The sequence below is a fragment of the Physcomitrium patens genome, chromosome 8, assembly GCF_059467195.1.
Source record: "Physcomitrium patens ecotype Gransden chromosome 8, ASM5946719v1, whole genome shotgun sequence".
Taxonomy (NCBI): domain Eukaryota; kingdom Viridiplantae; phylum Streptophyta; class Bryopsida; order Funariales; family Funariaceae; genus Physcomitrium; species Physcomitrium patens.
This window is the reverse complement of record NC_143417.1, coordinates 208,017-235,227: the sequence shown is the minus strand read 5'-3', so window position 1 is coordinate 235,227 and position 27,211 is coordinate 208,017. Positions and strand designations below refer to the sequence as shown.

The window sequence follows — 27,211 nt, the reverse complement described above, 5'->3', positions numbered from 1 at the left end:
ATTCATTTGATCAATTGTTTTATGGTTAGATACTTGTAGCCAAAAATAACTATTTGGCTTACATCATAGGCCAAGTTTGCTAACAAGTACTACCTAGAATCAAAATATTTTTTGAAATTTTTGAATATTTCCATCTTCTTAAACATTGTTGCATATGGACAAGATCCAAACCAATCAATAATTAGACCAATGATATAGTGGTCAATGTCATACATAATATGATTATTTATGAAGTATCTCTTCTTCTTGTCAAAGAATGTATCTTTGTCATTCTTAGGATGTTAGCTTAGAGAAAATTGTGTCTTGTCAACAAGTCTAGTGTAATGTTTGAAGCTAAGTAGGTTAAAAAAATGGCTAATTTTAAGGCTTTGGGTAATATCTAGCTACTACAAATAATATCATTGCAATGACAAAATGACCTAAATCACTGAGTTTGTAAAGAGGCTCACATTATCTAGGTAGAAAGAATTTGCCTTAAAAAAGTGCTAGACTTTTGGCTATCATTAATTGCTCAACTAAGCCTCAAGATTAAAAAAAAATACCAATTTTATATATAAAATTATTCCTATAAAGGTAATTACATTAATACATAACTCCTAAATATGAAAGATCACCAAAAATATGATAAAAATATTATAAAACCTTGTATATCCTTAGGGTGAATTTTTTCCAAACTTCAATAGCTCATATCTCATGATTGGATTGTCTAAACAAATCCAAATTTTACATAAAGTACTAATTTACTTTTAAAAACTACTACAACAAATTTCAATTATAAATTTATTACAGATCTTGAGATATTGCCAAAATCCTAGTAGTAGCTTCAAACCCTTGCTTATATACACCCATGTGCAAATTTCTTCATATCTCACAAAATAAGTATTCAAACACCATAAAATTTTAATATATAGCTTTTTAACCTAATAATACACATTTTTAGAAATTTTGAGCCAAAAATTCACTAAAAAAATTAAGATATGGCTCCAACCATTACTATCAATAAAACAACTCTCATATTGCCTTTGAATTACATATGCTATCTTCAACGCTCTATAATGTCTCCATAAAAACTTCAAATGTAGAAATTCTTTCACAAGAGATGTATATCTTAAAATCACTCTTGTGGTTGCACCTCTTGATCTCCAAAATCTATCATAAAACTCTTTTTATCCTAAAAATCGAAAAAATATATTTTAAAAAGATACCTTAACTTCAAGCGGCTATAACTTCATCACCCTAATTCCAAATTATCTAAAATTTGTGTACAAATTGTAGCCCAAATCCTAAATCTTATAACCCTTGCTTTTGATTCTCAAATATCTCTTCTAAAGTTGCCGAAATCCTTATTATGGTCACAAATAGCCTATTGAATGCCCATTGGGCATAGCCTTTAACTAATAAGGATAAAGATCTTTACTTTTAGCCTTCATCCATCCATACCTTACCTTCATCCTTCCAAACAAGCTTCTTAGAGCTTTGGATCTTCATCTTTGAGTCCCAATATTTTCTTTAATTTTTATATTAGATATCTATATCCTATATATTTTAAATATTATAATCAACTTAGATAAATCTTAAAATAAATTTTCTTACATCAATTCTTTTTAAATTAACCTACTAACCAGTCTAAAGTACTTCAACACTTATTAATATATTATATATTTTAATTAATTTTTACATATTATAAAAAATTATAATATGACAATGGTGCTATTGCCAATATACAAGATCCTTCTTAATCTTCTGACTTTGGTTCCATTCTCATTTGACCCAAGACATTCTAGTACTAAATCCAATTGCTAAGCAATATTGATTTGTGGTCAATGGCTCTCGTTTTTAAAAATAAGATGGTCTTTGATAGATGAAAGAACTATCTGAAAGTCCTCTTGTGATGTTCTTGCTGTTTAACAAAACTTGATATCAAGCTCATTCATAAAAGAATTCAAAATGAAATTATGCAATTTAGATATAGGATTTTAAGCGAATATGAAATAAGAATTGTTAATTGTATTGTAAACCATTGCAAGTTCTTCGTTATTCTCAAACTCAAAGAAGTTTTCTTGTTATCAATTTGAGAGCAATGTTCTTCAAATAATTCTTCAAATTCCTCGTCAATTGCAAAAGTGGTCAACATTTCTATATTTCAAAGGGTTTGCTATTTTTTGGAGCGCCAAGGCATGGTGTTAGGTGGTGTAGTATGGAATCAAAGAAAAAAGAGAGTTGAGGCAAACGACATAGTTTTTGATATTTGACCTCCCTTCTTTTGATATTTTGATATTTATACAATTTTAATGAAGTAGATTGTTTTGTCATAACCTTAAGATATATAGATATACGCATATATATATATATATATATCAAATCACAATTCTATGAAGTTCACACAAACATTTTAAATTCATAAAAAAATTGTGAGGGTTTTTTTTCACCTCTAAAACTATGTCAGAATTTAATTTTCTAAAAACCAAAAAGTTAAAAAAAAAAAAAAAAATTAAAAATGCAATCTTGCACTTCTAAGAATGAATGTGCACAAACAATACAAGAACAAGTGTGCATGCAAAAAAACATGAATCCTCAACGAATGTGAACTGTTTGAATGGACAAGGCAGTAAATGTTGAGATGAGAGATCTGATATCCAAGAATGCTAAGTATGTAAGTTTCACAAGAACAGCCCCAGAAGAACAGTGGAAGAGTCAGTCCATCTATTTGTCAAAGTGGGGAACATTCTGGAAGCAACTACAGCTTTGCACACCGTATATGTACGTACATATGTATACATGTGTGCGTATAAGTATGTACGGGGATCATGGTACATGTGGCATCGAAGGGAACGGAGCATGGCCGACGTGGCAAGTATGTAAGAAAAGGGTTCCGAAGCCATCCACCCCCCACAACACAAACAAAATCATGCAAAAAATAAGGAATATAGTAATAATAATAATAACACAGACAATGGGGACATATCTAGACGATGTATCCTCAACTTCGCCTCTTATTTTGGTTTTGGCTTTGTTTTGTTCTGCTTGCCAATTCGCTCATCGGATTGTAACTCAGCCCCACTGCTCAGTCCCACCATCGCCAATCCCACCACAAGTCCTGGCGTTCCACTGACACCGAGATCGTCTTGAAGTTGTCAGCATGGAGGATGATTTCGATCTCTGCCTTGAAGCCAAGCCGCTTCACGCACAATGGCCTCAAGATCCCAGGATGGTACTCTGCCGCTTCTACTGCTGTGTGCAACTCAGTTGGATCTCGTCGTGGAAACGAGAGAGCGAGCGCGCGGGAGAGAGAGAGATTTGATCAAAACAACTGTCGCAAGCCCAGACTTCATGATGCTACCCACTCTGAACAATTGCGACGTAGGTTATGAACGTCGAATATTGATCCTGTTGAACGGGTTTAAGGACTTGCTATAGAGTTGGGATGTTGCTTAACGAAGATTGAGATCATGAGAATCTCAGCCAGGATCTTGTTGATGTGTATGTACATGAACTCGTGGACACTGATTCGTGCTCAGTCCCACCATGGAAGTACGCCGCTTTGATGGTCCAGATGGAGCAAAAGATAGTTGCAGGACTGGTCTTCGTGGAACCCATCCTCCAGTTTCACAGCACTATCTGGGTGCAGTGTCTCTTCGGAGTAGATCTGGAGCAACTCAGGGTGGACCATGAAACTTTCGGGCGGGAAGTCGTGGCTCTGAATCGCTGATATTCGGCTGCTGTCTGTACTTCGGGGACTGTCCGCGTCTACAATGTCGCTAGAACTCCCGTCGGTGCTGCCCCTCGTTTCCTCCTTCGCCAAAGAGGTATCGACGGTCGGAGACGCTCTAGCATTGTGCTGCCTTGCAACGGAAATCGACACATCTAGATCTCTCTCGGGAATTTTCGAGGATTCCGCACCTTGGTTATCATCGCCTTGTTTGTACCCTAGAGTGTCTCCAGACAGCCGTTGAAGCTGCTAGAGAGAAAACCAAAAACACCAATGAGCACTATCCGGGGTGCCGAAAACTTACAGTGGCATCAAACCAAACAAACAAGAAATATGACAATCAAGGTCTACAATGGACTTTGACCATCACCTCCGCCTTTAAGTAGTTCTTCTCGTCCAGCACTAACTCGTAATCCGCCTTGAGCCTCTTAAAGCCAGCCTCCAGCGTTTCGTAATCGCGCTCCAATTGTTTCGTCTTCCAACGCGCGCGTCGATTCTGAAACCAGACAGCCACTTGTCGAGGTCGCATGCCCAGCTCCTTGGCCAGTTGCATTTTCCGATCTGGTTCGAGCTTATTCTCCACCTCGAAATTCCTCTCGAGCGACCTTACTTGGTCTAATGTCAGCCTCCGCTTCTTCTCCAGGTGCGATGCACTTGCTGTGCCTTCGTCTCCATCTTCCGCTCCATCCTCCACAGTTGTGCTGTCGTTGGTAGCAAAGGAAGGGCGCTTCTGTCCGACTCCTTGCACACGACCATCATCTTCCAAATTTCCTCCACCATATCGTCGTGCTGTGACAACCAACACACAAATCAATATTCACGGCAGTCCATCCGGCCTATGAGGCGGCAGTCAACTACAAATTTCACATTTGGTAGAGACATCCTAGTCTGCTGGGTTTCTGAGCTCAATTGCGGACTAGGTTGGATTGGACATAAACCTTGAAGATCCACTTGAGGAAGGCAGGGGCTGAGCATTGCTGCCAAGGAATTAGAGGTGCTTTCGTCCCGCATGAACATTTCATTCTGGCCGCTATAGTATCCCGTACTGCTAATAGCCATCTCCGCCACCACGAGAAAGATTGTGGAGTCGATGAAATGGCTAGCGGCGTCTCACCTTGCGCTACACTTGTATTGCCAATGCCTCGTTCAGGCCGACATGGAAGTCCTCAATCTGCATCATACAATCAAACACGTCAGTAAACCGACCCACGAATTCAATCTTTCCACTGTGATGCGCGCAAAGGTTCCAGTTGCGGTGGCAACCACATACTTACACAAAGAATCGATGTTCAATGCGTGCGCTAGAGGTGAGGCAAAAGTTTCAAAGATGTGAAGGATCGATTTACAGTGCGAGTTGAGCTCTACGACTTCAGGCCACTAGTCCATACTCGTCGCATATTCTCTTGAGACAGCTTCGATCTAGACCATGTATGCAGAGCTCAAGCATGAACTTAGAGTTCGAAGAAATTCTATGAAACCCTGCAAGGTAGGAAGGGAAAGGTGGCATGCGGGAAGCCAGAACAGTTGCCTGCACAAGATGCCGAAGGGCACAAACTCCATTGTCAATTTGACAAACTAATAGAATAGTACTGCTTTTACGTAAGTGTGCTACTGCATTCGATATGCTCTTCCCCGCTGCAATCTCGCTAAACAGTCCACTCCAATCAAGGGATCACGCGTTTGTGACAGTCCCGTACATGTGAACCCTCACCAGCAGGATCACGCTGCAGGTGCTGGCAACTCAACACGGCGAAGACGGAGATCATACAAACTCAGATACGTCAGTGGCTTGGAAGCGGCTTCAGTGACGAATCGGTGGTACAATAAACAGAAACCCCACAAACGCCTGAGGATCGCTGCAATGCGAAGTCTACTCATGGAACCGACCAGAAGATACTCCTCGAGCGAATACGCGATCTGAAGAGGGTACCTCGAGCTGCAGAAGATCACTGACGTACCCAAGGCAGGGCAGATCAGACACAAAGCAAGTCGTTGACATAGCACAGACAGATCCACAGGGAGCTAGACAGCGGTGGTGATGTTTTTACTGCGACGACAGTGTTTACCCAGCCCCCGGCCTGGCCCTGCGACCGGCGATGGAGCGGAGGCGTCCACGCTGCATCCGCAGCTGGATTCTGTGGAGGACCCTGTTCTGTTGCCCCTGCAGCGACGCCGTAGCCTCTTTTATTACTGCTATGGCTTTTTCCTTTCCCTAGTAAAATGTCCTTTGTTCTTGGGGAAGGGGAGGGGTTCCTCTGTTTGTACACTGACCCTGCGCTCCGACCAAACTTTGTCATGGTGGACGAGCCTCTAACCCCTTCCCCACCAAAGCCTGCCTCCGGTACTCCCTTCCCTTGCCCCCCTCCTCCTGCCCTGGTGGTGCTAAAACTGTGGCACACATCCCCATCACATACAAACAAACACACAACCAAACAAACAATCAAACAAATGGACTCACTAGTCGACACAATGCGTGTTCTTGTATTAACTTTATTTGTATCATAGATTATCTGCTTTACAAAAATTAAAAGAGAATTTTTGTCCCATGCTTAGAAACTTTATCTCCACAACACCCATTTTCAAAGAATGGCATTAATAAATATATATAATTCTTTTATTTTTTTCTATTTTTACTCGAAACTCTTACAACACACACTGCACTTTTGACTGTACTTACAAAATTGTAAAATATTTCAATTTCGAAATAAATTTTAAAGGGACTTTTAGCAAAAAGATACTAAAAAAAAATATTATATCCTATTAACATTGCATTTTGATTTTCTAACATTCAGATTGGAAATTATAATAATAAGTATTATTATTGATTTACTAAAATTTGCCATAGTGATCATATGAATAAATATATATATATATATTTTGTTGGAGTGCTTAAATTTCATTCTAAATAATAGGTTTTAATTGTAGTAAGATTGTGCAAGTAAAATTTCACTTTAAGCAATGAAATTGTAATTCAAATAATTCATCTGTTCTTTTAGTAATAAAAATTTCTTTTTTGCAAAATCGTTTTTGAACCACCATTAAAATCCATGGAAATGACTACTAGTTTGCTCCTTTTTATATTTTATATTTATATTTTATGTTTATTTGGTTTATGGTCTTGAAACATTTTAGTCCCATTTGAGAACATGAAAGATTGAATCGAGTGCTCCCATTCATGTGATACATCATTCACTCTCTTTCTGTTGTACCAGTGTCTAGTTTGGAGGGTGCATTTGCAGAATTGGGAGATGATTGGAGGATTGGGAGTGCAGGGATTGGGTGTTGGGGGAGGGGGGAGGAGGGCGCTGCAACGGCACCCATGGTGGGATTGATTAATTCGAGGATGTGGGGGTTGGTGGGGGGGGGGGGGGGTCAGACGGGTCCGATGGGTGGGCGCTTGCATTTTCACCCTTACAAGGTGATGGTGTCGGTGCCCGGTGATGTCCAACGCCTGGCACCGCTGGGCAGCAGGGCTAGCGCAGCCTTCCAGATTCCAACCCATTCGTTAATACAGCACAGAAAAGGAAAGGAAAGGGTAGAGAGAGAGAGAGAAAGAGAGAAGAAAAAGGAGGTGGCAGCGCAAGGCAGGCCTGGAATCCTGGCCTCTTTATCGGATGTCTAGCTTGGATTAGCACACTCTGAACTGATCTGTGCTCATATGTACGCTTAACGCTCGAGGTCAGGATTTTGTGACCACGGGTAGGGCAGCACCTTCAAAGGGTGGCCGTCGCCCTCTTTTCCAGTCTCGACTGCCATCCTCATGTTGCTCAACTGAATGCCCCCCCCCCCCCCCTCCCGATGCCAAGCTCCCTGGCCAACATTTGCCCTGTGGCCTCCTTATACAAACCATTAGAACTTATGGATGATGCAGTGTTCAATTCCTTTCGGCTATAGCCGCAACTTTGAATTCACGTATTGCTAGTGTTGCATGGATGAAGTAATGGCATTCGCACAGCATATAATTCGGTCCTTTCACACAGTTCCTCTCAACTTGGATTTCTTTTGTTATCCTACTAGACTGTGTTCGTCGGAAGTCCTCGGCACAGATTCACTGGGAAGATGTTCGTACGGAGACGCATAATTAAATCCTAGTCAGTGTGATTAGGTTTCTCTAAACTAAGTGACTGTTTGTGTGGACGCGGCTGAGGTCGTTCACCTTCGGGACCAGAAGAGGCGTCTTCAAGGAAGAATCTTTCTATCTACAATTTCGATGCAGTTCGGTAGGTTCCGTTGCATACTTAGACTATGAGGTGCTGGTTTCAACGCCAGCGCTGTAACCAGGAAGAAGCCCACGTAGGATACGATACTATCGCTCTTTCGAGAGCCATTCTGTTATAATTAGAAATATACGGCCATGCCTGTATTCTTGCAGTCCTTGGATTGAATCGATTTTGGAAAGCACTGTAGCAACCACATAACATTGTTGAGGCATTTGTGCCGGCCATCCAGAAGCAGTATCTGATAGAATACTGTTCCATCTCTAAGTCTGCGTTTGTAGGTGGAGGACGGTGACTTCGAGGTCACTGCTGTACTCTTGGATACCCACTTGATCCTGAATGTGAAAGACTGACGTACCTCAGGGAATAGGGTTTTCGAGGGCAGAAAAATAATCCGGAAGTTACAGTGTCCAAGAAACAGACACATGCACCTTTCGAAACCAAAATCTCAACATTGGATAACTTGGGTATCACCACGGTGCCCCTCAAATTGTGTGGGTAACACTGACAACTTTGCGATTATCTAAAATCTCATCGTCCCTCGGGACTAATTCAAACCTACAGCCCTGACCCGGTAGTGTGTAGTCCGTCGCAAGGGCACGTTAATCGGTCCGTCGTCTCACCGGACCGCATACTTTATCGGTGTGGTCGGCGTCTACCGGAATGCTGTTCCTTAAAGTCGGTGCCAAACACTTACCGCTGCAGTTCATTCTTCTCGTTTACTTCTCCGCCCCACTGCAGGTCGCAATGTACATCCCGAACTGCATCAACGCTTGATTAAAGTGGTCAACAGCGGATCCGCCAGATATGAGATTTACAACAACAACAACAACAAAAAAAAAAAAAAAAAAAAAAAAAAAAACACACACACACACACACACTTTGTATTATTGCAATATGATTTCAAAAACAAGAGCCAGAATTAGTCTAGGCAGTGAATTAAAGTGGGTGTGATATAACCATCATCTACTCTCAGGTGAAGTCGATTCAAAAGGGGTGCCAATGTACGTTCGTGAAAAAGCAGCTATCCGACTTCTTGTCGAGTTGATGACCCCGCCCCACAATCATGGTGTTGGACCCGGAGTCGGTGGAGCTCTCAAGATCCTTCAAGATAATGATGATCACTGCACGAGTGCCATTCAATCTGTTGCTTTCCCTGCCCTGATTGTCACATGGGTGCTTCGCGAAAAGCTAGAGGGCATGGTACTCAATGCACTCACACAGAGAAAGCATTCAGTAAACTCTGAAGCCAGCTTTACTTCGATTACAGCAAATTCATTTTGTGTCATGCTACAGAGCAATTTCACCTTCACTTCCAGACTGGCCAATATGGCACCGACAGTGCAATTAACTTCTCCAAGACAACTCGCCTCAAACAGTCACAGCGAAAATAAGACAAGAATTTCCAGCTATTGTAGGCGATGGTCTCAAGCCACAGCCACCTGGGTAACCATTGTTCAGGTCGCCTCACCCTGACTAAAAATATATATATATATAAAAAAAAAAAAAAAAAAAAAAAAAAACACAAAATGAGTATTCGATGTTTGTAAACCACATTGAATCTCTTGTTTGTGAAATTGCAGCATGTGTGTGGCAGTGTCTGTTCTGTTGTGTTCTCGAAGCTGGGGACTTTTGTCGCATACAAAAGATCAGTCTGATTAATGGAAGCCCTTCACTTGTCAGTGCCTGTGTTTGAAGGATGCCTTCTTCGACACAAACGCCAACCATCATGAAATCGTTTACAACAACGTTGAGATGGTCCTCAACTACGGAGAGTTCATTTGAAGCCAGCAGACACTCATGTGCATTTTCTGAACTGATGGCTCTGCCACGTGAATAAACCTTTGTGACGAACACAATGCTTTTGCAAGGGGCAACAGAGTCTTCTTCATTTTGAAACCCAATTTGTTTCTTCTTTTCCTTCTATCATATTATTGTTGCTGTTTAATACTAATAATAATAACATTATTATTATCATTTCAAAATCAATAAACGTTCCGATTTTGTTACCGATTTTTTAAAATTTTAGTACTTCATTGATAGTAATTATTTTTTAGTTTGATAAAGAATATAGTTAAGTTAAATTATGAAAATATTAAAATGATATATTGTAAGATAGAAAAACTAACTAGCATAGTCAGACTTATATCAAAGAAAGTTTTAAACTCTTATTCTGAATTTTGTATTAATTTATCTCAAGCAAATTTTATGATCATTTTTTTAAGAATTTATTCTTCAAATCTAATAGATTTAAGATTGCTTTCTCAAACATATATTAAGACCAATGATATTAACTTAAAAAATAAAAATAATAAAGAAAATCAATGATTCAAAAACAAAATCTCAAATTTAATTTAAAATGTTACTAGTGTTTTTAGATTTTAATAATTATGATTAAATAAATAAATTATATATATATATATATATATATATAATTTTATTGTATACCATTGTATTAATTTTATATTTTCTATGGCATTTAGTACTAGTATTAGAAAATGTTAGTCTTGTAAACAAATAGAGGTGAAAACCTAGAATGGAGGTCTTGTAGAAAACTTGTTCAACTTAAAATGAAAAAATAAGTAGACATGAAGAACTGATATGCTGATTTTTTGTCTAAGTATAGAACTATGTGATCTGAAAAATTACTTAATTCATTTTCTTTTAAAATCAAATAATTTTTCATATGAGTATATTAAAAAAATAAAAAATAGACAAATATTTATAAGAGGATTTTAAATAAAAATTATAGGAGAATTGATAGAAGTAAGTTATATGAATTGTGGTAAAATTCAAAAATTGGGGCCCTACATAAGAACATGATTATATTTTTAATAGTTATATAATTAAAAAAATTAAGCTACTTGTATTTAAATATTTTATAAATTGCAACTCATTGATTTTAGAATAATATAATTTTGATTTTAAAATTTAGATTCAATTAATGATATATGATATATCTAATACATCCTATATTATTTTACTTTAAATATAGTTTTATAAAACTTCTTTTGTTTTAGAGATAAAAATTTATATTCTTTAGAATACAGTATAAGTTTCTATTGCTTTAAAAGTCATTCATGTAGCTTCTTTATGCTATTTTGCACTTTAATGTTATTGCATTAATAATAATAATAATGATAATAATAAAATATAATTTTAATATTAAAAAATTAATATTCAACAATTTTATAAATTAATTTTTTACTTATTTTAATTGAATATGTAACTTGAACCAAATCTTGTATTAAAATTTTAAATAATAATTTTTTACAATTATAAAAAGTATAAAATATTAAGAAATAATTTAGAATTTAAATTAAGATTTTAAATTAACTGTAATATATATATATATATATATATATATATATATATATATATATATATATATATATATTTTTTAAAATTATTTCCAATGTTAATTTTTTCCAAAAATATTATTTTCTCATAAGATTGTGTTACTTTTTAATAATCTAATTTCTATTACTTTTATTCTGGTTTTCATTTAGTATGGTATATTCACAAATAATGCACTAATTAAAATATTTTAGTAATAAAAAATAATTATATCTAAAAAACGTATGTAACAATAATGCCACTAAATTATTTGGTTTAGATACAAATTAGATATAAATATTTAAAATTAGCTTGTGTGTTATCCATAGAGAATTGTAAGATATATTAGAATATAATATATTTTAAATATGAAGTACCTATTATTTTAAAAATAATAGTATTAATATTAAAAAAATTTACATCATTCTATTATATAATATTTTGATTTAAATTGAGATTTAAAAATATTGTGCAAGCCCAGAAATAATCATTAGTAGGTCACCTATGATTGGTTTAAAGTAAAAGGAAGTTAAACTCTTACAAAATATTTATAGTATCTTGTTCTAATTGATAAAAATATTGTCTAGTTATCTGCTTAGATTTATTTGATTGATTAAGAAAATGTATTTTTATTTTTTTAAAAAATAATTCTTTTAAACTATTAAATAAAAAATATGAGTTTTATATAAAATATTAGTTATATTTTATAGACATAGTACTATTTTTAGTAATTTCTTAGACTGTACTTTTATACTTAAAGTTATATTTTAGTATAGTTCTAACCACTATATGAGAGTCATTTTTCTATCCATAATTTATCCATGTAGAATAATTTAAAAATATATATATATATATATATATTTTCAAAGAAACAAAAGAAATTACAAAAATTATAAAAATAATATTTTTACAATGTGTATTTACAAGAACAAATTAGAATAGATACTGTTAAACATAACAAGAGCATTGACTCTTTAGATAAGATTGAAAAATAAGGTATGAATTCTAAAAAAATAATAATGACCTAGAGTTTGTCTATCTTTCCATATATACATATATTTACAGATATTTATATATATTTTTTGTTAGAAAGAAAAGGGCGTGTAAAAGTTTTTAAAGACAACAAGACCTGTAAGAGTAATTTTCATATCACAAGAGACTTCCATAATAACTTTTTAGATTTAAAAGATTTTTAAGATTTAAAATATATTATCTATAACAAAAACTATCATAAGATTCTAATTTTTTAAAGTGAATTATAAATCTAATTTTTCATAAATATGTAAAGAGAAACTATAACTTTCTATAGAATTAAAATTATTCTTTTAATGCAAAGATATAATATGTTTGAATTACATGTTAGTATGACTTAGTAACATAACTATATTTGGCATAAGCATCTATTAAAGTAGAATTGAATAATTTTAAATTAAAAAATATTTAAATTATTATAAAACTTACAAAAAGATTAATTTGAAAAATATTAATTTTTAAAACATCTTTAAAAATAAAATTATCAACAATTTCTTTTTTGTTTTTTTTGTATTTTTAGTTCAAGACAAGAGTGTCTAGATAAGAAATTAAACAAAAATTAATGATTTTATAATAAATTTCTAAAATCTTATACAAAATTTAATAAATTTAATGATTTGATGACTTTTGCAATAATTTAAGATATACAATGATATAAGATATTTTTTATTCTTGTATTTTATATAGTTTATAATTAGAATAAAAGCACATTTAAGATTGTATGGTTTTTTTCATATAGTTCTGTAAATATATTTTAAAACTTTAATATAAAAAAATATTAGTTTCATATTAGACAAGACAAAGATATTAATGTTTTGGAATTTGTTTATTATAAATAGTGCATTAATTTTTTTTATGTATTTATTATAAAATTAAATTTCTTAATTATTTAATAAAATATTTAATAGTACTAATATAAATTTTTTTATTATTATAATTTTTAATCTTTGATTTAGTAATCTTTTGAAATATTTTATCATAAATACTTATTAAAAAGTCTTCTAAATAAGCAAGATGTTTATAATATAATTATTAGTATTTTTTAAAATCATGATTTTTAATTTTTGATTTTCTTATTTACCTTATAAGAGCATAAGATGTAAAATCAATATAGAAAATTGTTATTTCAATACTCTCTTTTTAGATGTTTTGGTAATCCCTAAGGTTCTTCTCAACTAAGAAGATATGAGCTCAACTTAGAAACTTAGAAACAAGTTCCTAGTGGTTTTCCTAAAGACAATTGTGCATGGAGTTTGGAAGGGGTTACCAAAATATCCATGCCATTCATATATAGTCTTTATTTTATATAAATTTGTAAGATATTAGTTTTTGTGACAAAAAAACCAAGTTAAATGGTCTCTATGAAATATATTTATGTTAATTGAATACATCTATCTATCTATCTATATATATATATATATATATACACATATATAATAGTATCTGAAAAATTATCTTTTATACATATATATGTATAAGTTCATTTAAAAGCTTATTCATTTTATTATTTATTCAGTTCTTGTAATAAATTCATTTATTAGGTTAGTTCTAAAAGATTTAAAAAAATTAAAATTCATTATTTTAATATTATTTAAATATTTATGGAAGATCGATTTTAAGTAAGAAACAAACAAGACAAACCTTTACTGATATCAGCAGAGAGGCGTTTTGCATTGGTAAGGTGTGTTGATATTGTGACAAGAGATGCACCCCAAAGAGATGGATGACGAGAAGCCAACTTGCCTCCTCCTGATTGTTTGAAGGAAGAGAGAGCCCAGTGGGTTGCAGAAGCCCTGCTCCCGGATTGTCCATTGTTTTGATGGGCAACGCCATTCCCGATGCAGCGCCATTCCCAAACTGATAGGACCCTGATAGGATGCTGTGCAACAGTTTGTGGGCATCTAGGCAGAAGAATCACATTAGGACATTGAACGTTTTCGATCTTCACTCGAAGTGCAGCCCTCTTGTCCCGCTATTGCTGATGTGTGGATGTGTGTGAACCAGCTGCCTTGCCGGAAGGTTTCGATTGCTGCCACATGCCTTAAACAGTGCACTTAACGAAGTACTCACATGATGTTTCAATGGGAGTCGTTCCTCACTGGAATGAAATTGCAAACGGAAACTACTTTTCTAACTGGATGTTCAGCTTCAGTGTAAATGTTTGTCCCCTGTAAGATCAAGTTAGGTGGTCAATTACATCTGCTTGCACTCTACAGGTTTGACTCAGCTTCAAAATGATGGTAAATATCAATCTCAGTCAGTCACTGATAATGCAGGAAATATCTTAGGAATCACGAAGGCAATCCATGACGGGCACAGACCAACCTATCTAGCATGCAAGTCCAAATTACAGTATTTACTCAAACATTCAGAAGTAACTTTAAGAACATAATAAAGTTGACAAGAATGAGACTTGGGAAGGAAAATGACAATTATAGAAAATCAACAAAAGAAGAGATAGTCGCTGATCATCTGGCATAAAGTTGGAAGGGGAAGCCACTCCCTTTCTCACATGTATGAAGATCCAAGTGTTGCTTCTGCAGTATGAAAGAGTGCAGTTAATGAAATACATCAATGCGAGAGGGCATAGTACTGTGGCTTTTACTGTTTATCTTCACTCTGAATGTATTGAAATAAATCAAAGGAAGGTCTGAATATTCCTTTTCTCCGAAATTATGGCATCTTCACTAGATATATAAACGTATTGCATTCACGAGTGATGGTTGCACCTTAAATTGAAGTATTTATGGTTACCATTTTCAGGTTACGCATTGCTATGCTGAAGCTGCTGCTTAATTGCCATCCCTTGCTTCGTCGCCACTCCAGTGCTGATGGAATCCTGAGAGTATTCAGAATTAGATAAACCCCTTCAAGCGATATACCTTATTGAAAAGCTTCTCCGCCTTGAATGCAGATCACACACCTATAGTTTTCATTGCATGCTGCTGGGTTTGTTTTGCAGTGAGCTGCGTCCCCTCTCCACTACTGCGATGAGCATCCTAATTTTGATGAGGTCGCCCTTCAAGGAAGTGAAATTTTGGTATATTGTTTCCCAGTTTACATCTCTGCCGTGAGCTCATGTGTTGGTAATTGTTGGTTTCTGGCAAGCTTTTTCTTTGACCACGGAAATATCCTGAGAGTATTCAGAATTTAATAAACCCCTTCAAGCGATTAGTGTTACATGAACGTTATTGTTGAAGTTTAACATATTGAAGTTTAACATATTGTTGTTGAAGTGATCAATTATCTAAAGTAATGGCCATCTTCATTATATTCTATAACTTGTTAATATTTTTTTCTAATAATTTCTTAATGTACTTATAAACATATAAATAGATCTATTCACATGTTATGTATTTTGAGCAAGTGGCAACTATTGTGGATAGAAGCATCCTTCTAAAGAGCTTGTTGGATAGTATTCACAATATATTATATTCAAGTTAATAATGTGTTCTACTACTAAGACTATGTAAACAAAGCTTTACTTAATCTACCTTCAATATATTGCCAAAAATATTTTTTAATCAGAAGATAAATTTTAAAATTAAAAGATATTGTAAACTAATGATATTAGTGCACATTTTCAAAATATTAAGACTATGATCTTATTATAAATAAATTTGTAATGTGAAATATTAGAAAAAATACTCATTTGAAAAATCATGTTAAGACTTTTTCTAAGCTATAACAACATCCTTGATATATAAGCAAATGTACTTAGCAAAAATAATTTACGTGATAAGATACAATTTGATTCTACTTAATAAAATTAATTTTTTTTATTTATAATTTTCACTTCTTTATTATATGTATACTCCATTTTGTCTTATAAATTTTTTTGGTATGTAAATTTTTCTGCCATAAAATTCTAATTGCAATGAATAGTTTGATTTCTATGTTTTGATTTCAAAAGATAACTAGTCTATTATAATTGCTAACAATTGCATTCTTTAGGCTTGTAGTTGGAATAATAATTGTATAAAGCAATAATTTTCTAGTATATCTTTACTTGGTGATTTTACAAGCATAATTTATGTCTCCTCTCTTGCTTGTAACCTCTTCTTTGTTAACATTGTTTTAAAAATTAGAACCTCTTTTATCACCATATTTGGAGCTTGGAAATTTTTATCTAAAAAAAGAGACTATTTTAGAAGGAAAGTAGGTTAACTTTTTGTATTAACTTTCAATAACTATAATTTTACTAAAGTCATCTATAACTTCTAACAAAATCTATTAATATTCTATAAAATCAACAATTTATTTTTTCTAAATACCAATTAAAAATGTTATTATATCTTTATAACAAGTTCAATTTTAAAATACTAATCTTTGATACAAAAAAATGGCTTATTCCAACATTTCAGCTATTTAATAGATGTTTACTTATAACTTTCATTTTATTTTATATTGAACAATGCAACCTCAAAATCCTCTTTATGTTGTGGTTGTATGCTTAAAAAGTATACAAAGTTGGCATAAAAATATAATAAAAAAAATTTATTCTTGGCAGATTCTTATATGAAAATATTTTGAAAAAAATTCAATGTTGTTGAATTTGTTATTTTAAAAATCTATTAGAGATTTTTATTACTTTATGTTACTAAAAGATGATGTTGTAGCTTACCAATTTGTTAAATTTGTAAAATAAAGTTGAAAGCTTTTGACCACTTTTAGCAAAATCTAAAAGTTATTAACCAAATTCATTTATTTTAGCAATAGCTCTTAGTATCTAATTCCCAAAAGAAAAAAAATAATCTTCATCCTCCAACCTTCTTTGATTCTAACTTTGTAGGCAATCTTAATAATTGCAAGAGTTGCACTACATATATTTTTCTCTTAGTTTGTAGAGCCACATCATGGATCAATCAATGGCAAATATGTACTACAAACTCTACCACTACTACTAAACTTTTAGCTATGGCCAAGACAACAAAAGGAAGCTATTAAGTTATCTTGTCTCTTATACAATATTTTAATATTTCAATTCCTACCAGTAATTAGTTTATGCAATAATTGAAAGGTAATAGTTTTTTATTAAGAATATATATATATATATATATATATATTCATAAACAAATAAAATATATCAATATAAAATATTTTTTAAGTATAAGAAAAAAAAATCATTTAAATTTTGACACAAAATCAAATTGCCAATATTTTTATCAAGGCTCTTTTTTAAGATCATTTTTTTCAACTTTATTTCTTATTGATCATCTTTACTTTTTTTAATGCCAATTGAATGGCAAATAAAGTGTAATATTTGGATATAAAAATTCAACATGAAAAAGTAGAAATATTGGATAAATACATTCATTTTATTTACTACTTATTGTTGTAATACATGTTGTCTTCTTTAAAAATACATCAAAGGTCTAGCTATAGAAAGTATCTTGTCTTTTACAACAAATAAAGTACCTAAAAATTCTAATAAAATCTTAAATAAATCATAATTGAATCTTAAAAATTCTTACAAAATATTAACCAAATCCTAAAGAATCTTTAAAAAATTCTAATAGAATCATTAATAAAATTATAAACAACATTCAAGATATTTTAGAAAAATTCTAAAGAAATTATAAAGAAATATTAAAGATATCCTAATAGAATAAATTCTAAAAAAATTATAATAAAAAACTTTTATAAAATTCTAAAAAATTATAAAATAACTTATAAAAATTCTAAAGAAATTATAAATAAAGAGATTTGTTAAAGCTACACCTACCTCTCTTTCCATCTCATGATTTATTATGTACATGTTTCTTGTCCCCAATTGTGTTCCTAGCCTTTGTCCCCCATTTCTATTCCAAACCCTCCTAGTTTCTACCTTGTCTCAACTCCACTTCGTCCAAGTTATAATGTTTTAAGTATATATATATATATATATATATAAATACATATATATAAAATAATTTTTCATTATTATTTCTGATCTTTTTGGTTATAAAATATATTTTTTTATAATGATATTTTTTTTGGAATTATTCTTATTTTTATTCAAATCATTATTTTTTATTTATATATTGATTGATTAATTGAATAATTTGTTAAATTTCGAAATTTATACATACATCATAAAATCTATTACCCTGCAAAATTCATATGTTCAAAGTATTATTTTAAAAACCAATTGAAATAAATTATCAAATAAATTTTTTTATTGAATGATATTTTAAAATTTAATTACATCATTTTGAAATTAAAGAATTTTTATAGATATACCTAATATTATTAAAAAAAAAGAAAAAAGAAAAAAAATTATGATTATAATTCTTGTTATATTTGGATTTTTGCAACTCAACTTATTTCAGATATAAAACCACAAATCAACTAGACGTATTTCATTGATTAACAAATCTCATTGAATGATTTCATTGAATAATTTTTTTCTAAATTTAGAAATTAGAATTTATTTTTAAAAAATATGTATTTAAATATGTATAATAGCTAAGAAAAAAAATTAAAATTTATAATAAATATTTAAAAATAATCAATTAAATTCTAATTTTTTGAATTAAATAAAAATAAATTAAAAAAGGTCAAGTAGAGTTGGAGTAGGATTGAGACATGGTAGACACAAGAGGAGAGAGGAGAAGGGGGGTTGAGATAGAAATGAAAGATGAAGGCTAGAAACGGGATCAAAGATAGGAGATATGTATAAAATGAATTATGAGATGGAAAGAGGAGTGTGGCATTAACAAAATTGAAATATGGCTTTAACAAATTTTTATTTAAATCCTAAAATTATTCTAATCAAATCATTAATTAAATCTAACAAAAACCTAATAAAATCTTAACTAAATGCTAAGTAAATCTTAACCGAATCCTATTCAATCCTAATCATATTCCAATGTAATTTTAAAATGTCAAAAATTGTTAATTAACCTTTGATTCTACTTCAAAATTTTCACACATTGCAATCTATTGATTAACAAAAATTACAAGAAATTTAAGGAAAATCCAAATTTTTAATTAGAAAAAAAAAAAAAACTCCAAAATTATTCATATATTGGTCGTCTTCTTTGTTTAGCCTTAATTTTAATTCATCAAAATTATATTTTCTTATTTTATTTTTTAATTTCTTTCAAATTTTATGAAAATATTTTAATATAAGTATACTATAAGCTTAAAAAAGTCCTCTCAATTGGACCAAAAAATTACGCAAGATCAAAGAAACCTTCATTGATCCTTGAAATCCAAATTTTGAGATCCTAATCCAATTGAATTTTAATAATCTTTAATTTAAATATTTAATTGATCTCAAATTTATAAAACATATTGAAGAGAAGCATTTCCACAATTACACAAATTTTCACTTGCCAAATTACTACAATCTTCACAAAACTCTCAAAGATGTAATTTTTTTTTATTTCTCAAAATTCCAAATCATTTTAAACATCTCTAATTTTGAAAATTCCTTAGCAACTTAATATTAATTCAAATCACCCAAAATAAACACTTTAACAAATCCTAACAAGTTTTCCCTCTAACTTGCTCTTTAATCAACATAGAATCCTAAAATTGCCATAGTTGTCTAATTTTTAAGGTAATTTTTGCTAGAAGCTATTCTTAAATCCCTCCTAAAGGTGTCTTTATTATTTGTTTTTTTATTCCACTTGATTTTTTATATTTACAGCCCTATAAGATAATTAGAAGCCTTTTGTACAAAAAGGCAACATTAATACTAAATGTGTTTACTACTTCCTTATCTTTTATCCATGTCTTTTTAAAATATAACTCATATTTTTCTCTTTCACATTATAGCTCTTGTTATAACATGACAACTTAAATGCAATTCATAACTAGTAATATATAAGTCTATATACAAAATAGTATGATTAATCTTTTATTGTGTGATACTGTTAGAATAAAGATAAATATCTTGTTATACCACATCTTGATGACGGTACTGTATAATGATTTGAGTGCAATTACACAATTGTAATAATATTCACATTTTGTATTGCTATTGTGTGTAATTAGTGTGAATCTTAAACTTCAACTAACATGCAGGTTGAGACGATTTCTACTGGCCGCAGCATGCGCGCATCTGTAAATAGCTTCTCGCAGTCCAACAGCTTGCAGCTCTTTTACCGCTCACTCTTTGTCAGTGCTGGATGTTCCTGCACTCCCAATTTTCGACTCAATGTCATCTTACCCAACTCATAACCTAACGAATCTCATGTCCTTGTGATGGTCACTGGGAAAGCAAAAATATGTACGAAGCCTCTAATGTCATTGAGACATTGTGAAAGTGGTGGATTGGATGCAGCATTGAAACTAACAAGTGGCACAAACCTTGAGGTACAAGCCATCAAGAGCTTGACGTGCGAAATCAGGAACAGACTCTCCTACGGGGATAAATGTCGCTGGGGGAATGTTCTCATCCCTCCCTATTTCCGTAAGATGTCGATCGATAAGCTTTGCTACTTCGAGCAGAGAAGCATGCATTGTCGCTATTATCCTGTGATCTCCGCCACTGGAATGATCACCATTCATGCCAATCAAGACTGGCCTGGCTTGTCGGAATGTTTTGTTGAAACTGGGCCATATAATGATCCACATTGCGTATCGTCCATTCAACGTACAGAGTGGCTCGATTACGACACAGAGGGAATCATGAGATCGTGTAGTAACGCCTCCAACTGCAAACCTACGAGTCTAGCTAGCTCCATTATTTTTGTGTTGACGATGCATTTGGGTAGGTGGCTGCCTTCAGCAATCTCAGCGAGAAGCTGCAAAGACTATAGTTGACTCTCTCCATAGGCAGCAGGATGACAAATGCTTCCAGCACATACTTATTGTTGTCAATTCCGAGAACCTGGACGATGATTCCTCAATAGTGATCAGAGCAACAATTCCCACTGGGGGCTCCTTATGTACATCTGGTGAGCTTTTAAGCGTGTACACTAGGATGCTCTCAGCTACCAGCTCATGGGGTGCGCCTTTCACCTTTATGGCAAGGATTGCCCTCGTGTACAGACCAATATCTAGCTCACTTACGTCTTTAAGCCACCAGTCTGCCGGCACAAATGCTGGCACTCTGTGACTATCCCAAAATGCTAGGCTGCTGCACTCAATGCCAGACGTCTGGTGTGGGAGTGATAAACAGATTGAACTGCTCGACTTATGATTGAGATGAAGAACTGACTTTGTCAATATCGCCCCACTGCTAAGCTGTGGAACTCTGCCCAGGGGCAAATCATGGTGGGCTTGAACACGAATGGGAAGCAAACTAGGCATCGAGTGGTGCTGTTGTCTGTTATCAAGTAAAAATTTTTATCTCGAGAACCAGAAGGATAATTACCAGGACCTTCAAGATCAAGGCAGAAGTACTCGGCGACGCAGCTGTGTGGCAAGAGTAGCCTTCTTCCACTTCACTGCTCCATGCAAAAAAAAAGAAAAAAGAAAACGGCTGGTGAAAATGTAGACCGAGCAATCCACCACTCAGCCATTCTATATGCCTCCTCGGATGCACATAGGAGGATCCACCCGGAGGTCTTAACGTCTAAGTGTTGGTTATCTTGAGGAAACCCCTTCACAATCAGTAGTCGCGAGTGCAGTAGAGCCATAATCCTTTTGGTTAGACTTACTGAACCCCCTAAAACCACAATTGGAGACTCCTGTCTTACTCTAATTCTCTCCAAGTCCGCAAAATAGAACCCTACCATGCACAATCGCAACTACCATCCTGTACTCCTTGAATTAACAAACTACTGTCGATCTGTGCAGTCGCCGTACGTAAGAGCTGCCATCGACTCCAGAGTCACACCATCCTCATATGCACGCCCTGATAACATTGCCAGGCTCATGGAAGGGCAGACCTTCCATTACTGTGCCAAGGTAACAAAGACTCTTCGATCAATTTCAAATCATGAACTTCTCTTACTACTACCCTCAGCGCTTCGTCAGATCTTATCTTAACCAAACGATCTCACCCGCCATTGCTATGAACACATGAAGCCCCATCAACCTGGAGAAATTCCCCGCAGCATAATGGTTACCAGTTCGAAATCACTAAACCAGCAAATGACAGACTGACATCATGCCCTGGTCATGTCATGGATCCCTGCATCTCAAGTCCTAATCAGAATTCTCCCAGGGCTCTTATAATCATAAAAGTGAGAGATCCTCTTCCCAAGCTTGATGAATGGATAAAAAGGAGATTGAAGGGAGGCTAGGAGTCTGGAGTGTAGCGCTTGTAGGGCACTAAACGAGGCTCCATGGGCTAATCTAGGGGATGATACTCCTCTGGCAAGGGTGGCTCCTTCCAGTGTACATCATTCCTTGCTGCTTTTTCTGTTTTTTGTTTTATGTTTTTTTGTGTTTGTCTCTCTTTTCTCCCCTCCGTTCAATCCGGTTTTTCCCCAGCCCTTGAGCTTGTTCTCCAACCTGGTCCAAACCCCGCTTACATCTTGGAATGAAGTGCACACCATGGATAGCCCTATTGGTGAATCAATCCAATACCTCCAATCCAATACCTCCTCTTCATGTCAACTTGCCATGTCACCAATATTTGAGAGTACTAATCCTAACCAAAAATTAGTCCTATTTACAAACATATACTTATTTTATAAATAAATATCTCTTATTTTGCTAATATAAGTTGAGTAAAGCAACATTGTATCAAAGCATAATCTTGCTTCCAGGTAGGAAGTAATAACAAGAAGGTGAACACTACTCTCTAACTAACAAGAAACAATTAGTTACAAATTCTTGAAGATGAGGGCAGTCTTAAAACAAGAAAATTTGTAGAGGTTAGTAGAATCAAAGAGGCTTCTAATTTAGTTTCCTACAACCATAGTAGGAGTTGCTTACACCAAAGTAAGATTAAGAGAATTAAAACAAAGAGCATAGTTGGGTCTTATTATGTTAGTAGGTGATAACCTAATAGGTATAGTATCTTATCATAATAATCCTATCAACTTATAGAATATGCTTTATAAGATGCTTCAAGCTAAAGATCAACAATAAATTCTACTACTAATTAATAAGCTGCATAATATGACATTCAAGGAGGATAGAGATACCAATGCATACCTCATTGATGCAGTGAACATGTAGAATTAGTTATGTATTTTTGGAGAAATAAACAATGACAAAACTTTTATTAACATCATATTGAATGGATTACCTTGAGGCTATGAAATGGTGATTCAAAGGATCACATAACTTATAGGTCCAAGTTTTAAAGAAATAATAAATAAACTATTAATGGAGATATATTGTGTATTAATTTGTAAATAGAAACTTGACCAAGAAAGAGCACTCATAGTCCAACTTCAACTTTTTCATTTTTTGAAACAAAGAGGAAGCAATTATTTTAAAAGTGGTCTTTGTAGGAGATGTAGAATTAAACAAAATATTTAATAATAGTGCACCTTCCTATATATATATATATACAATTTAGTACAAAATAGAAAGTCAACTCATATGTACCATCCAAGAGTCCATCAATTTCAATATCAAGGAAGTATCTTTAGATATAATAGAATTACTTATTATTACAATTGTAGCAAATTGAGCCACATTTCTTATAATTTTTATATTAATAAATAACACCATGTCTCAACTTATTACATCAAAGGATATCTTTATTCAAAACAAGTGAGTATGCCAACAAAAGCTAACTTTTTTTATTGTCAAAATTGTAATTGGTATATAGATTCAAGAGCTAGTAATCACTTTTTTTAAGAAAGAAGGAACATCCATCAGATAGACTACCTTCTTTCAAGTAAAAGTGTTAAGATGGCCATTGAAAAATCTCATATAGTTGATATCATGGATTCATCTAATATTTCTACAAGTTCCGATTCAATAAATTTAATCAATATTTTATATGTTTTGACATTAGATCAAAATCTCATGTCTATTAGAACTTTTATAAATATTGGATATATAATTGTCTTTGCAAACAAACAATATTTAATTCTTGATAATAAAATAAAAAATAGTAATTATGGTTGAAAATTAAGATATTTTTAGTAAACTTAAGTTTTATAAAAAATAAATAGAATAAGTTATAAATATAGATAAATTGGAAGAAAACATGAAGCTATAGCATAAGTAATATAGACACTTACACTATACAAGCCTTTATCATTTATCATAAATAAAAAAGTATAGGATTTCTATATATTTTTAAATATAAACAAAGTTTTTTAGGATTGTCTAGCAATACAATATTACTAAGAATGCATCCCAAAAACATCATCAAATAGATCCTTTGAGGTATTGGAACTCATCTATTTCAATCTAATAAGACCAATTTGAGCTCCTTCATTACAAAGATCATAATATTATATTACCTTTATAAATAATTACTTTCACAAAACTTGGTATATTTCATGAAATGTAAATAATTTTTTTTTGAAAATTTTATACAATTGAAGTCAAGGGTAGAAAAAAAAAAAAAAAAAAAAAAAAAAAATCTATCTTAAGATAGAAAAAAGCAGAAAATACATGCCAATAGAATTTAGCAACTATCATAGAAATGAAGGAATTAAGCATCAACTTTCTATGGTCCACACTCCTCAAAAAAATGATATTAATAAGTATAAGAATAGAACCATTATTGAACATACTAGATCCATAGCTACCATTAGTAATTATCTTGACTTTTTATAGATAAAACTAGTCAATACAACCAATTTACTCATAAATTTGAGCTCTAATCATAGAATGATGCAAAAAACAAATGCTTAGAAATTTGACCATGTATAGATCATTTAAATTTTTTTAGCTCAACAACCTACCTTTATATATCAAAAGAACAAAAGATAAAGACTAAAAATGAAATAATTATATATATATTTTTTATAGATTATGAAAAAAAATGCAAAGGCTATAAGATGTTTGATCCTATTCACAAAAAAATGCATTTATGTTGAGACATTGTTTGCAATAAAAAATTAGTGGAATACAATCATGCAAATAATTTAAAGTAGAAAAATCATTTCTATTCTCAAAAAATAATATCACATAATTTAATAAAATAGATTAATCAATAGAAGATGCTAAAAGTCAAGAAGCTACAATAGACCAACTAATGTATAATGTCAAAAATTAGATAGCTATTCAATATCATAGTAACAAAGAACTATATTACCTATATGATATTTTTCTTAAAAAACCTGCAATAGATCAATTCAATCCCAAGACAACAGAATCTCTGAAATACGTTGAATAATAGCAAAAATAATATTCTATTAGAAATAAGAAATTGAATCCTAAATATTATAGAGATAACTTTACATTTGAAATAGAATCAAAAGAAAGACTTTGAAGTTATATAGAGAAAATACAAAGTTATGGATGGCAAGATGTAATAAAATATAAAGATTTTATTTGAAAAAATGAAATATAGAAGTTGATTGATTAATTTGAAAAAGACATTTTTATTTCTATCAAGTGGATATTTAAGGCAAAACCTAACTCCAATAGAAAAATAAAAAGATTAAAAGTTCAAATAGTAATTAAGAGATTTGAACTCAAAGACAAAATTGATTATTAATTTTTTTTTACTTTTATAGTAGTAAGATAGTCTATAATAAAAAGTATAATAGTCTTAGCCACAAGAAAGTATTTGAAAATATAATATTTAGATATTAAAATAATATTTTAAAATAAAAAACTAATTAAAAAATATATATGATAATATTATTAGGATTTAAAGAATAAGACAATGAAGAAAAATTGTGCAAATTATAAAAAATATTGTATGGTTTATATCAAGTTTTAAGAGCTTGGTATAGAAGGATTAATAAATATGTTACCAATCAAGAGCTCAAGAGGAATCAAGAAGATTTTAACATGTATTTTTTAATTACAAGAGATAAATACATTATTATCTTATTCTATGTTGATGATACAAGAGTTACAAGAGATGATAAACATAATATATAGAAGCTCAAAAAAAAATTGATAACTAAATTTAAAATGATAGATTTGGAAGACACTTACATATACCTTGGAATAGAACTATATTACAATAAACTTAGAATTTATCTTTATTAACTTAGATATATTAAAAAAATATTAGTATTTTTTTAAAATTACATATTATAAGTCTTTGAATGTCTCCATGAATCCTAAAAATAAACTATAGAAAGAAACCAATATCTATGATATTGATCTCAAAACTTATCAGGATCTTGTAAGAAGATTTTTATATGTCATTATTATTAGATGGAATATCTAATATATATTAGGATATTTATCATATTACATTTAAAATCTTCATATAACACATATGATAACTACAAAGAACATATTATAATACTTAAAAGGATCCTTAGACTTTGGAATCTTTTATCTAGCACATAATGAAGGGAATTTAGCTATTCCAATGTAAAATAAATAAGTGATATAGACTCCCGTAAGTTGACTTCAAGAATCATATGTAAATTAGAAATAATTCTAATTGCATGGTCTAATAAACTGCAACCAATACTAGAATTGTCATTGGCAGAAGTAAAGCATTAAGTTCTATCCAAAGCTATTAGAAACATTACATACTTTGATTAATTACTTCAAGAATTATAACTATAGAGCAATAGATTGATACTGCTCTTTTATGACAACATGAGTATCATAAAGCTTATTCAAAATCTAATAGTGCATTGTTGTACAAAATACATTGATCTAGATCATCGCTTTATTGAAGAAAAATATCAAAATAGAAATATAGAAATAAGCTATATATTGACTATAGAACAATAGGTAGACATATTTACAAAGCTTTTGTAACCTTAATATTTCTTAGAAGCAATTTTTTATCAAATTTATTTAAATATTAATTTTTAGTTTTTTAATTTTTTAATTTTTTTGTTATTAGCAATTATCTATTATATTTATATTATAAAAGTAAATAATAATTTAATTATATTGCTATCAATTTCACAAAGCTTTTCACAAA

The 27,211-nt window shown here is 32.0% G+C and overlaps 1 protein-coding gene across 6 annotated transcripts; it reads right to left on the bottom strand.

The window, feature by feature from the left end:
• Positions 1-2,681: 2,681 nt before the first annotated feature.
• On the bottom strand, positions 2,682-5,808 carry LOC112285581 (uncharacterized). 6 transcript variants are annotated; one of them, XM_073535646.2, is made up of 5 exons: positions 5,407-5,808; positions 4,984-5,237; positions 4,648-4,880; positions 4,080-4,498; positions 2,682-3,955 (listed from the first exon to the last, which is right to left on the bottom strand). In XM_073535646.2, the coding sequence occupies exons 3-5, from the start codon at positions 4,766-4,768 to the stop codon at positions 3,515-3,517; spliced, it is 981 nt and encodes a 326-aa protein (XP_073391747.1). In that variant the 5' UTR covers positions 4,769-4,880; positions 4,984-5,237; positions 5,407-5,808; the 3' UTR covers positions 2,682-3,514. The 6 variants fall into 6 exon arrangements, with proteins under 6 accessions (XP_073391747.1, XP_024382288.1, XP_090108389.1 ...); XM_024526520.3 differs by having other exon boundaries at positions 5,421-5,808; XM_090252263.1 differs by having other exon boundaries at positions 5,056-5,237; positions 5,421-5,808.
• Positions 5,809-27,211: the final 21,403 nt, after the last annotated feature.